At 47.2% G+C, this 12948-nt stretch overlaps 1 protein-coding gene across 9 annotated transcripts in view; it reads right to left on the bottom strand.

Moving 5' to 3' along the window:
- Positions 1–6067: 6067 nt before the first annotated feature.
- itfg2 (integrin alpha FG-GAP repeat containing 2) overlaps positions 6068–12948 on the bottom strand; it is a 126832-nt gene continuing 119951 nt past the window's right edge. For 7 of the 9 annotated variants that reach the window (XM_086008986.1, XM_086008989.1, XM_086008990.1 and 4 more), the window contains one exon: positions 6068–6474. In XM_086008986.1, coding sequence (XP_085865112.1) covers positions 6350–6474 — 125 coding nt within the window. In that variant the 3' untranslated portion in view covers positions 6068–6349. Of the gene's footprint in view, positions 6475–12139; positions 12261–12948 lie in introns of all 9 variants that reach the window. The other 2 variants (XR_015081375.1, XM_086008985.1) reach the window with 2 other exon arrangements.

The following is a 12948-nucleotide window of genomic DNA, read 5'->3' as shown; positions in this document are numbered from 1 at the left end:
GGGGCTTGATCGGGTGGATGCGGTGAGGATGTTTCCACTGATGGGTGAGACTAGAACTAGGGGGCATAATCTTAGAATAAGGGGCTGCCCTTTCAAAACTGAGATGAGGAGAAACTTCTTCACTCAGAGGGTAGTAAATCTATGGAATTTGCTACCACAGAGAGCTGTGGAAGCTGCAACATTAAATAAATTTAAAATGGAGATAGACATTTTCCTAGCAGATAAGGGAATTAGGGGTTACGGGGAGAGGGCAGGGAAGTGGACGCGAGTCTAGATTCAGATCAGCCATGATCCTATTGAATGGCGGAGCAGGCCCGAGGGGCCGTATGGCCTACTCCTGCTCCTATTTCTTATGTTCTTATTTTACTTTTGCTACATGAAAAAAGGATTGGATATTGAACACAGAACTCCCTACTGGTGTGATGGATCTAATGCTATGATTCGACTGGGTTTCAGATATCAGATTCACTGAAATACCATCTGCAAACAGTGGGATATATTTTTTGATTGGGTCTCTGATTAGTGAGTGTCAATAGTGCACTGCCCAATCATTTGTGTGCTGACCTTGCCTGATTTTGCAGATTATCAGCTTCATTTACGAAGTATGGGCAATCTTCTTTCCTGAGAAATGTTAGTACTGTTTTCTCCTTAATATGAGGATTAAGTCCCCATATAATTTGAGGGCGGGGGGGGGGTGAATTACCTTCATTTGCATAATTTTGTAGAGATCATCAAGAATCTAAAATAATTAATAAGGAACTAAAGACCAACAGAATTAGGATATCAAGGGCTACAGAGAGTTCGCCATAATACGAAGACTAAACTTGGAATACTCCTGCTCCACCCGGCTCCACATTCAGCTAAGTATTTTTTTTTTTTTTAAACTGAATTTTTTGGTGACGGCCTCCAGTGGTCCCTTTAAAGACTGCTGTTAGATTGCAAGTAGATATGCTTATCCTGAACACAGCTAGCCTGGCGCCGACTGCGTTCAGGGCAGCTCAATTTCAGGAAGTGGTCCTCAAACAGGTGTTGGGTCCCCTATTGCATATAAAGGGCTGAGCGCTTGTTTTAGGCATGAGCCCTGCACTCCTATACTGGAACCATTACCAATATGACAGGCGGCGCACTTCGGGCACAGGCCTCAGCAGCATATTGCCAGCGAGCTGCGAATGTGCATGCCACCCACCATATTAGACGCTTAGGCACCTGTTTTATGCCTGTAAAATGGGTGCGGCATCAATGGATTTCTAGGCCTACATCTCTGAAGGGTTAACTTTTGAAGGAATGAAAAACAATGCGCAGTCTTTGTGAAACTAGCAGTTTTATAATTTTTTCAAATTCCCCTCCCTCACCAAAAAAAATGTTAAAGGTGGTGCCGGATCCAGGGTTTGGATACATTTTCTATTTGACTTGTATTCTTGAGAGAACAAGTCATTCCAATATTATTTTTAAATTACTCATGGAAAAAACACATAAGCAAAGGATGGCAGAGTTATTTTAATCAACAAGGCATGTGGAAACTATCTAGAAATAGAAACACACACATCAATATAATTCTAATGTACCAAGATCTGCAATATAATGCTATGTTTATGGCTCCAACACAACATACTGTATAAATGTAGTTCCTGCGCTAACATTACACACTGTGGGGTAGAACCTCTGCAATCTCCAAACGTAAATTCGGCAAGAGATCAGTGGAAACCCCGAAGTGTAAACTGCCACTGAGCTGGGGATCAATCTTGTGGCTCTTTGCTGGGCCGCCTTTATGGCATGATCAAAATTGATCACATCTACCAACTTATAATAAACTGGCATAGCAATATTATTAAGCATTCTATTCACTTTGTGTATTACTGCTCCACAGTGTTCCAAAGTTACAGCAGGAAATCTTGAGAACCCCTGCAGAATTTACTGGCAACTGTCCCCATCGTAGGAACATAGGAACAGGAGTAGGTCCTTCAGCCTCTCGAGCCTGTTCCACCATTCTACTACATTATGGCTGATCTGTATCTTAACTCCAGCTACTCGCCTTGCTTCCATAATCATTAATACCCTAGTTTTTAGGGGAGATCACAAGGACATATCTGACATAACTGTTTTGTGGTTCCCAAAGGTAGCCCCAAACAGTTCATCATACAATCTTATATTACTCTATACAGGAAACTTTGGTTTATCCGGAGGTTATATGTCCGGAATACTCGATCTAACGGCAAAAATCAGGAGCAGTTTTTTTAGTTCTCGTTGCTTTTTTTTTCCCAGTCAGGCACTGCAAGGTCTGTAGATATAGCAACAGCTTCAGCTAGAGACGCTTGCAGCTGCAGCCGACTGTTTTGAAGCTGTTGCTGAGCAACAGGGTTTGTTGATTCACACGGAGCTTTTCGGTTCCGTATGTTTCAACATTAACGCTGATATGTCCGGCACTTTTGATGGTACGGCACCAGCTCGGTCCCGTCAGTGCCGGATATCAGAAAGTTTCCTGTACTGACAAAAGACGTAGAAGATCTCAAACTTTGTAGGATTTGCAGAATTCTCTCATAATACTTGAAAAAACTACTTGATGTAATTTCCCCAAAACTATATTTAGGTATACTGTCTGTTCTCAATATTATTTTACAAGCAGACACCAAAGGAAACTGTGAAATGAGATTTCAGCTCAGTTACACTTTTTATAAAATGACCATGATTACTATTTAAGCTCCAAAACGAATTTATACAATAAATATCTCACTGTAACCAGTGAAATCTCTCCATTGAGACACCGGAGTCCCAATTATAACCTGGGGCACGAATCGTGCATGTGGGAGGTGGGGCAGATGTCAGGCCCCCATGACCTTTTTGGCTTGAGGCCTGGGCTGTTTTACTGCCCAGGCCTTATTTTAATATGATTGATGGGCTGCCTTCCTGATGGTGTGGTGATTTAGCTAGCTTGTCCACATCACACGTGCAATTTCTGGTGCAACTCCTGATGCCTACTTAAAGCGGGGACACACCTCTTAAAACAAGGTTGTATCTCCTGCTTGGATTTTTTAAAAATTGCACAACTGTGGATCACATTTTTAGGAGTCAGATGAGTCGAAGGGATTTGCCCTGCTTTTCAGATGCCCCCCTGGAAGTCCTAGTTGAGAACTGAGGACAAGGAAGGAGCAGCATTTCCCCAAAACTTTGCAAGGGCATCCCCAAGGCCACCATTAAGCAGGCCTGGACAGAGGTGCCTGAAAGGGTCAGTGCCACCAGCATCACCCCCAGGACCTGGGTGGAATAGAGAAAGAGGTTCAATGACCTCGTAAGAGCAGCGAGGGTAAGTACAGCTCTCCTCATATCTCCATCTTTCTCACCTCATTCACCCCTCCCCCATCACTCTCAACAATTCCTTTCTCTCAAACACACCTTCAATATACAAGCACAAGGGCACACTGCAACCTCTTTCTCATTCAAAGCACACTCACCTCTTCCTTTAATCTTCACATTACACACTAACACTATTCTCTTCTTTCTTACTACCACTTACACAACCACCGTTTACTCTCAGCACTCCTTCCTCACCACATTAAACACACCTGGCTTTACATTTATCACCTCCCGATTCACATTCCATCTTGCTTCGTCTACACCTCTCAGCACCAAATGGCCCACACATCTCTACATAACTTTTCAACAGACATTCACTAACTTTCTCCACCCCTCCCTTTCTGTAGATAAGACCGTGCATAATACCATGGAGAAGAGCAAGACCAGGGGAGGACTATCTAACATCATAACTTCACCCAAGTGGAGCGAGAAGCCCTGGAGATCATTGGGCTAGGCACAGCCATAAAGTATCGTGGAAGGAGAGGCTGGTTGCTTACTTCAGCAGGGTGACTGCATATTACTTGTATCCATTCATTCACCTCAGCAAATATGCATCAAGCTTCACAACTTCAAACTGCCTTCTCAAAGACTGTCACCTGAAAATGTCCAGCCTGTCATCCTAACTCTTGTTTATTTTCTATTTCAGCTAGGTCCTTCTCGACAGCAAGAGGCTCTTGCCCAAGAAGACACTTCAGAGGAGGATAATCCTGCTGAAAATGCAACAGCATGCACTCCAGCCCTCCCAGGCACCAACTCAGAAAATGGCATACCACGTGAGGTAGGTAGTGAGCTACAGGGGTTTACACATGACGAAACACTGAGCATCAGTGGGTAGCAGCAGCTACTGGTGGCAGGGACAGCCCAGAGAGAACTCGCCGGAGGGTGAAACACTCTCCCAGTTCTACTGAGGAAAACGGAGATGCGGACCTCAGGGTCCCAGCCATGAGAAGAAAACTGCTTGCCTCACACAAGCAGTTACACGAGGTATTGGAATGCATGTCAAGGAGTTTAGCATTATGGGTGAGAGTGTGGAGGAGTCTGCTTCCAGCCTGTTTGGTGTCATCTCGCATCACCACTCTGCAATCAATCATGAAGAGTTTGGTCACCTGCAGGATGCTGCACTTGGGCCCTCACAACAGACCATGTTTGCATACTTTGCAGCTTTGGTGGAAGCTCAAGTGGTTGACATGCTGGCTCTGGGCTCCACCATGGAGAGATTGGATGACAGATCTACGCAGTTCCCATTTCTGCAATATATCCTAACTTAAGGCAATCCTCTGTTGTCTAACAACTCTGTGACTAAACAAGCACGAGCGAGACATTCAGAAACCCCTTACAGCCCACCTCAAATGGCGTCACGTAACACTACTAGCGCTCCAGTCTTCCATTTGCAAACTTTGTAGCTTCATCTCATGTGCAGCTTTCAGCTCTGCTAACATGGGACAGTAAGTTTTTTCAACAAGCATGCTCTTCTGTGTTCTGCTGCACAGTGCAATGTATGGATGAAGATTCATCTGAACAATTTTTCTGGGAATTGTCTTTGAACATTTCGGGGCCAATTTTCCGAATGTGCATTTCCAGTGAGGGCTTTCTCTCCGAGTCCACATTTGGAAAATCATCCCTCTGGAGCTATACACCACCTTTTCCAACAAGCCTCACTTCTGGCAACTTTTTTTTCCCCCTACAGACATAAACTTTCATTCTCTCTCTACAGGAATTTCTGCACTCTCTAGATTTTTAATTACTACTTTCAACATAAGATTGTCCTCCAATGTGTGCTATCTATGCTGTAAGGAGATAGGGCAAGCATTCAAAATAAGTTGAGGGTCCGCCTTCTATCACAATATCAGAAGATAGAGGAGGAAGGCCCATCTTAGCTCATCCATGGAGAATAAAGAAAATCATGCTTTACCATCCTCCCATCATCTGTCTCTTGAATTAATCTGGGGCTTTTGTCTCCACTACCCTGCCCAATTGTTGATCCCTCTTTGCGTGCAAACGTGCTTTCTATCTTCTGTCCTAAAATTCAATTTCTGGCATACCTTGAGGTAGTATTTCAGCTTAACTTTATGCAAGTTATTTAATTTTTACATTTTTCCAATCAGGTCTCCTCTCAGTACCCTCCTTTCAAGGCTAAATGGCATCAGTTTCTCCAGTCTTTCGTTATAATTCAATCTTTTCATGCTAGACATCAATGTTGTAGCTCTTTTCTGGACTACCTCCATGTTTCTTTTATGTCTTGGTGACCAAAACTAAACAGAGTGCTTGAGGGAGTTGCATAGTTATTGCATGTAATCTAGCGATTTATAATAAACTGACCTTGCAATATAATTAAGCATTCTGTTCACTTTGTATGTTGTTACTCCAAAAGTGATTTGGCATCTTAAGTGCCAAATCTACTATCACAACCAGATCCCTTTACACTCCACTTTTGGCTTGAGCCAGCTCGGTCTGGATGTTGATTTAGTACTCTACAAGAACTTCACATCCCCCAATACATCTAGGTGCCTTGTTGACCCATCTGAACTGCTTTGACAAGCCCTTCTCCTCTCATATACTGTATGGCACTTACATAATATTCTAAATTAGGGAAAAATGAATTGTGACATGTATTTTTTTCACTCTTATGATTCTATGTCTAACATTGGAAATATGAATTTCTCCTGGTATTCCTCCACAAGTGTTGATATAGATTAATAATAAAGGCTATACCATGTAGGATACTGGATTTAATTTTATTTTTGTACAATATGTTAAAACATTCTTTTAAATGCCCTTTCTTCACTGTACGTTGATTAGACACAGGAATAGGTATGGTTAACTTGGTGCACAGTATAAACACGCTCTCCTCTTGCTCAGAGACCGGTTTTAATTGATCACCTGTACGTCTCCGGATCCCTCAGAATGATGACTTGTCAAGGGATGTGGAAACTGTCCTGTTGGCTCACCAACCTAGATAATAAAAACTTACATTCTTTGCTTTTTCCCCCCAAACAGCTTAAGGTTGATCAGACAGTTCTAACTTAACATTGTTTGTGCGCTTTGTGGCTGTGTCCTCAAGCTGGTCAGGAAAGTAGAGTGTTTGATGTAGCATAGCTTGGACAGCACTGCTGTTACTTGCATCTGAAATATATAAAGACAGAAACAGAAGCATGAGTGATTTCTTTTATAATTTATTTAATTTGCTTCTCATATTCTCTCAGGAAGACAGCCATTTCAGGAAGACCACTGTTCCATTGACCAAAGAACAAAGCAACTTGCAATTGTTTTTTAAACCCCAGGCTGCAAAGGTTAAAATCTGACACTGGCACAAACCCCACCCCACTCTGTAAAGCCAGAAATAGGTTTCTGGAGCCCAACACTTAACGAGGCAGAAATTGTCCGACGACCCCCCCAATGAGTTCATCATTGTATATTTGGCAGTTTTTATGCCTGTCAAGTTGGAATTTGCATAATCCAATGCATTTTTTTCCAAAGCTGGGGTGTGCTAATTATTTTCTGGTTTTGGTGATACATTCACAGCACTGTCTTTTAAGACATCCTGATTGGCCATGACTGGCTACAAATACTTTTTAGCTTGTTTTTTAAATTCTTTTCTTGTTCAAAGATCTTGGAGATTTTTAAAAATAAAAAGACTCTTCCCCCCCCACCGAGGTTCCAAAAGTGGGTTTCTCTTTTTTGCTTTAGGTGGTCCTGTCACGTAACATTTAAGTCATGTAGTGTTATGTTCACATGCAAACTACAGGTTTAATACTGTTGGAATGTTATCACCATGCAGCATTTAAATATATAATACATTAAGGCCTAGAAATTCAGTATCGCCATGTTTGGGGTGCTACAGCCGGGCAATCGCTAAATTTAGCGACCGGCACAACTTAGCGCCACCTTCGCCGAAATTGAGTTGCATCGCCCCAAGAGGTTGCTGCTGCGCTAAAGCAGGCAGTGCACGACTATCATAAGACGCTAAGCCGGCGAGCCGGGACGCTACCGCCGAGGGCGGGCGCAGCGCAGGTGCGGCGAGTTGCTGATTGAAGGCAGACACGCTGGCGCCGGTCAGCTCTTAAAGGGGGAGGGTCGATTTGTTTTGCTGCGACGCCCTGCACACTGCAGCCCTGAATCAAGGCCTGAACATAGCTGCTTCACCAGTTCAACGCCCAGGACTATGGATAAGGCTAGGGAGCGAGCACAGCGCTTCAGCGAGGGTGCCCTGAAGCTACTGGTTGGTGCAGTGGAGTGGAGGCAACCTGTCCTCTTCCCTGATAGTGGCAGGAGGCTGCTGCCCAGCGAGTATAGAAAAGCCTGGAGGGAGGTGGCAAACAGGGTGACCTCCAACAGCATGGTTGCCAGGACTCCTGTGCAATGCAGAAAAAAGTTCAACGACCTCACTCGGGTTGTCAGGGTGAGTACCCTTTCCAGTATCCTCTTCATCCCTGCATGTGCACCTCACTTTATGGCCAAAGGGACCTGAAAGCCCCAAAGCCCAGCCCTCATCCAACAGCTATGGGACTCTCATGAAAATCACTTGCACATTCAGCACTTCACACACTGTCAGGGCTATTCTACCATGGGAGGCAGTGCAGGCAAGATGAGGGCTTGACACGGTCAGGGCTATTCCACCATGGGAGGCAGTGCAGGCAAGATCAGGGCGTGACACCGTCAGGGCTATTCCACCATGGGAGGCAGTGCAGGCAAGATCAGGGCGTGACACTGTCAGGGCTATTCCACCATGGGAGGCAGTGCAGGCAAGATCAGGGCTTGACAGTGTACTTAGAGTCCGTCCTTTCTCTTGCAGGGCAAGCTGGACAAAATCGCAGGCAGCAGCGACGGACCGGGGGAGGCCGTCCTGACCTTAAAGAGCTCAGCGACCTGGAGCAGCGAGTGGAGCAGATTATGGGAGGCCGGCTGATTGGCCCTGTCGCCACTGGAGATGCCGACCCCGTTCTGGACAGCAATGGTAAGGTCATCACCTTTTTGACCTCTCTCTTTCCACTTGTGCCTCACACCGGCATCCTTTGCCACTCTCGAACCAATGCAGTGCATAGCAGCACTCATGCCTCCCTCGCTGCCGCCCTGTCCTCACTCTAAAGCAACTCTTGTGCCTCCCTGCTTTCAGATGCTGATTCGCCAAGTGAGGAGGCGGGCCCTCAAGCTGGCACTGTGTCTGATTCAGAATTCGAGGAGGAGGAAGAGGAAGCCGGCCCATCAGTGCCACCCTCAGCCGACGCAGCCCATGGCCATGGTGGGGACACGTCTTCCCTGGAGGGGAGCAGGGGGGAAGGGTCTGATTAGGGTGAAGCTCCGGGGTCTAGCGGGTTGCAGCAACGCGGGAGGAGTGGGGAAGCTCGGCGGCCTTCTCCCCGGAGGGCGAGTGCGGCTTCCAGTCCTGCTACGGTGAGCACAGAAGAGGTGCGGCTCCTTGGTGAAATGGGCGCCCAGGCTGAGCGCAGGCACACTGAGCTCATGGCTGCAGTGGCAAGGATGCCTGACTGCATAGAGTCACTGCCAAGGAGTGTTCAGGACTTCGGGGCAGCACAGGCCAGGAGTCTGCAGGACATTGCAGCATCACAGGCGGCTTCCAACCAAGTGCTCAGTCGTGCCGTGCATTCACTGGCTGGTGTGATGCAGACACAGACCAGGGCCACACGGGCACTAACTGCTGCCACCCTCGCTGGATCGGCCAGGCATCGATGGGGCCCTCGCCGCGCCGCAGCAGCCCAGCAGTTTGTGCTTCAGCAGATTGCTGCGCATGCTTCAGTGCTGGCCCATGCGAGTGCCAGTGTCTCGGCCGACCAGGGAGTGCCTGTGCTCTGTCAGGTTGGCAGCATTCCTGCAGCCAACACGGTCACTCCTCCACTGCAGCTGCCACCACCCGTAGGACAGACTGCTGTCGCCCAAGCAGAGTTGGAGCAGTCAGAAGCCGGGCCCTCCAGGCCCAGAGCTGGTCCAGGCCGTCCCCCAAGGGCATCTGCCGTCTCACGATCTGACCCTCAGCAGCCTTCCCCCCAGCCTTGCTGCAGCCACTGGGGTCCCATTGAGGAGGAGCTGCAGGGCGGGAAGGGGCCAATCGCAGAAGCGATGCGGATCACCCTCGCAGGCGAAAAAGTAGAAAGTGTGGCAAAATGTTTTTTTTATATGAAGGCCGAGAATCATGGTAATTTTTGTTTAACTGTTTTTTTCATTTTCTCAAGGTTGTGAGAGCCAGTTATGTGTCTGACTGTTTTTTGGGGGGGTTTCTCTGAATTTGTTTGTCATGCGGGAAGGGCACAGAGTTTGTAAAATAAAAAATTTGCTTTATTCAGATTGTCCATGTTTGCACTTTGAACTATTTGTTGCCTTGACCGGCTCAGGGTTTGCGGAGCGGCTCCATTCATGTTCTTTCATTGGCACAATCCATTCCCTGAGAGGGGGCCTAGAACCGAGTTGCAATAATCCGCCGACGGACGGCCCTTGCACTTTGTGCCTCCCTCCTGTCTTGGTGCTCCTCCTCCTCCTCTGGTGGTCCTCCAATATCTGCTGGCAGTGGCTGAGTCCTCAGGATAGCCAGGTTGTGCAGCATGCAGCACACTACAACGAAATGGGAGACTCGCTCAGGCGAGTACTGTAGGGCTCCTCCGGAACGGTCCAGACAGCGGAACCGTTGCTTGAGCACGCCGATTGTGTGCTCAATGATGTTCCTGGTAGCTTGATAGCTGTCATTGTATCGTTCTTCAGCAGGGGTGCTGGGCGCACGGAGCGGGGTCATCAGCCAGGTGCACAAAGGATAGCCCTTGTCCCCGAGAAGCCACTCTCCTGGGTGAGCCGGGGCTTTGAAAATGTCTGCCACAGAAGTCTGGCGCAGGATGTAGGCATCGTGGCTGCTGCCTGGAAAGCGGGCATTGACAGCTAGTATGAGCTGCTTGTGGTCACACACCAACTGGACGTTGAGCGAATGGTAGCCCTTCCGGGTGCGGTAATCCTCGGCATTCTGTAGAGGTACCCGCAAAGCCACATGCATGCAGTCAATGGCACCCTGGACCATGGGGAAGCCCGCTATTCTTGCAAATCCCATTGCACGCTCTTGCTGCTTGTCCAGGGTCATGGGGAAGGAGATGTACTGACGTCTCCTTCTGAAGAGGGCATTCGTCATCTGGCAGATGCAGCAATGTACCGCGAACTGGGAGATATTGGCAATGTCCTCAGTAGCGGATTGGAAGGAGCCGGTGGCATAGAAGTTGAGAGCCACCGTCACCTTCACTGCCACCGACAGAGACGTCCTGCTCCTCAGCTGTGGCTGCAGATCTCTCTGAAGCAGGTGGCAGATCTCTGTGACCACCTCCCTTCTAAATCGCAGCCTCCGAACACACTGCTCCTCAGACATGTTCAGATATGAGAACTGCTGGCGGTATACCCTGGGTGGGTAAGGCCTCCTGTGCCGACGCCTGTTGGCCCTTCTCCGTCTGGCCATGACTGGCACTCTCTCTGAGCCCTTTGAATGCAATGCAGAAAGCCAACGTTTCCACCCATTGCAGCCCCCATTATATGTGGTGACTCAAGGCTATGGCACTGAAAATTAAATCCAACTGCAAAGCTCTGGCCTGAAGCCAGAAGTACCTGTGCAAGCGCCGAGTCAAAGCAGAAAGCTCTCTCCCTTTGTCTCTCTCCAAATATCTCTCTCTCACACAGGAGTGGAACAAAATGGCTGCCACAAAGAGTGGAGGAAGAGTCCCCTTTAAATAGCGCCCCCCGCAGCGACTGGGAACCGTTCCACTCAACCAGTCGCTGGGGGTGCCAGGCGCACAGAAGGGGGGCGCCACTGAAGTTCCGGTTCGGGGCGCACCAAGGGCGTTGCACCATGAAATGACGTCAGGATCTGCGCGCGCAGCTGAGCGGGCGCTACGGTTTTGCACCGCCGCTAAATCTTGACTGAAGTTCGCGAGAGGCGCAGATCGCACCGCGCCCAGGCGCTAGCCACTTCGCGCCCCACTTCACCTCCTCCTAAGGCGCTAGCGGCTGGTGCTAACAACTGAATTTCTAGGCCTAAAAGTCTTGTGAATATGTGCACTCCCTATTTAGTCACTCTTAGTTAACCTGCTGTCATGCTATTTTCATCATGTCTGTCTGTCGATTCTAAACTATAGAGGAAAGACTTTCTGAGATTCTACCACTGGCTGTGCTTCTCATGAATCAGGCAGCTTTCTGGAAAATCTTGTGTGCAATGATGTCAATTGGTGGAAGATCGTGGGCAGTGCGCCTGTAATTTTCCAATAAATCGTCCCATAGTATGTGAGGCTTTGCCAGAAGTGTGGAGTCCGAGAATTTTGCCATAAATATCTATATTTATTAAACTTTGCTTGAATTCTCCCAGATCTTATCTCTAAGGTAGGTGACGCTGTGCTCCCTACCTGAGGCCTAATTGGGCTCTTGTTTTTCCTGGATCCCTCTAACAGCAGCTGTCACTTTGACATTGGCCCCACTGGACCATTCCCACAGCTGGCACCCTAACCCTCAGTCTCCTGAAGAAATAACAGGATCTCCAGCTAGCATGATGAATCCTGCCTCTACAGAAAGAAAAGCTCTGACAGTGACTGAGAACTGGCGTTAAGTTTGTTAAGTACTTTTAAAAGGCAATTCCTCCTTGCAAGCATTTCATGCAGCTCCCTCCACTTCAGCAACTATCAAACCGAGGGTTAAATATGGAGCTGCTCCATCACTTGTCTGAAAACTTATGCCTTTCTATTAATTTCTCCTTGCCACTTCTTAATACCCTGCCCCTTCAGCCTTGAATAAATCTGCTCATGGGTTGAGATACCTTTAAATGCTTTCCAAAGGTTTGCTGAATTTTTGTCCCTCTATTGTGACACTCCTCTTTAACTATCCCCATCTACTGTGTCCAGTTTTGTTCTCCTCACATGGTGTGGGATATTGAGGCGCTAGAAAGGGTACAGAAGAGGGCAACATGATTAATACCTAGTTTAAAACACCTTAGTTAACCAGCTAGGTTCAAGACCTGGGTCTGTACACTTTAGAAAAGCGTAGACTGAGGGATGATTTGATGGAGGTTTATAAAATAATGAAAGGACTAGATTGTATTTAAATGGACCAATTATTTCAACTGAATAGCTTAGGGAGGAACAGAGTTAAGGCTTACAAGTTATGCAAGGGCAGAACTAGGTTGGGCGTTACGATAGCAAAATACTGTGGATGCTGGAAATCCAAAATAACAACAGAAAATGCTGGAAAAACTCAGCAGGCCAGGCAACATCCGTGGAGAGAGAAATAGAGTCAACCTTTCAGGTCGAAACCCTTCGTCAGGACTGAAAAAGCACAGGAAATGAAACAGATTAAAAGGCCAGTTTGGGGGCTGGGAAGTGGGGATGAAAGAACAAAAGAGAAAAGTGAAGAGACATTAAGAGGTATTCAAAACGAGACGAGATGGTGATAGGACTAGTAAAGAGACAAAAGACGGCTCTAGATTAGGTGTGAAATGTGTTGGCAGAATGAGAGACAGCTGCCATGTGGGAGAGAAAAAAAAGGGGGAAGGGCACAAAACAAAGGTGTGGATAAAAAATATATGTAAAAGTGTAATAGGGGCCGAGGTTATGATCTGAAATTGTTGAA

Source organism: Somniosus microcephalus, chromosome 16 (genome assembly GCF_052327205.1).
Source record: "Somniosus microcephalus isolate GS21.2 chromosome 16, FLI_Smic_1.0, whole genome shotgun sequence".
NCBI classification, from domain to species: domain Eukaryota; kingdom Metazoa; phylum Chordata; class Chondrichthyes; order Squaliformes; family Somniosidae; genus Somniosus; species Somniosus microcephalus.
This window is presented reverse-complemented; position numbering and strand designations above follow the sequence as displayed.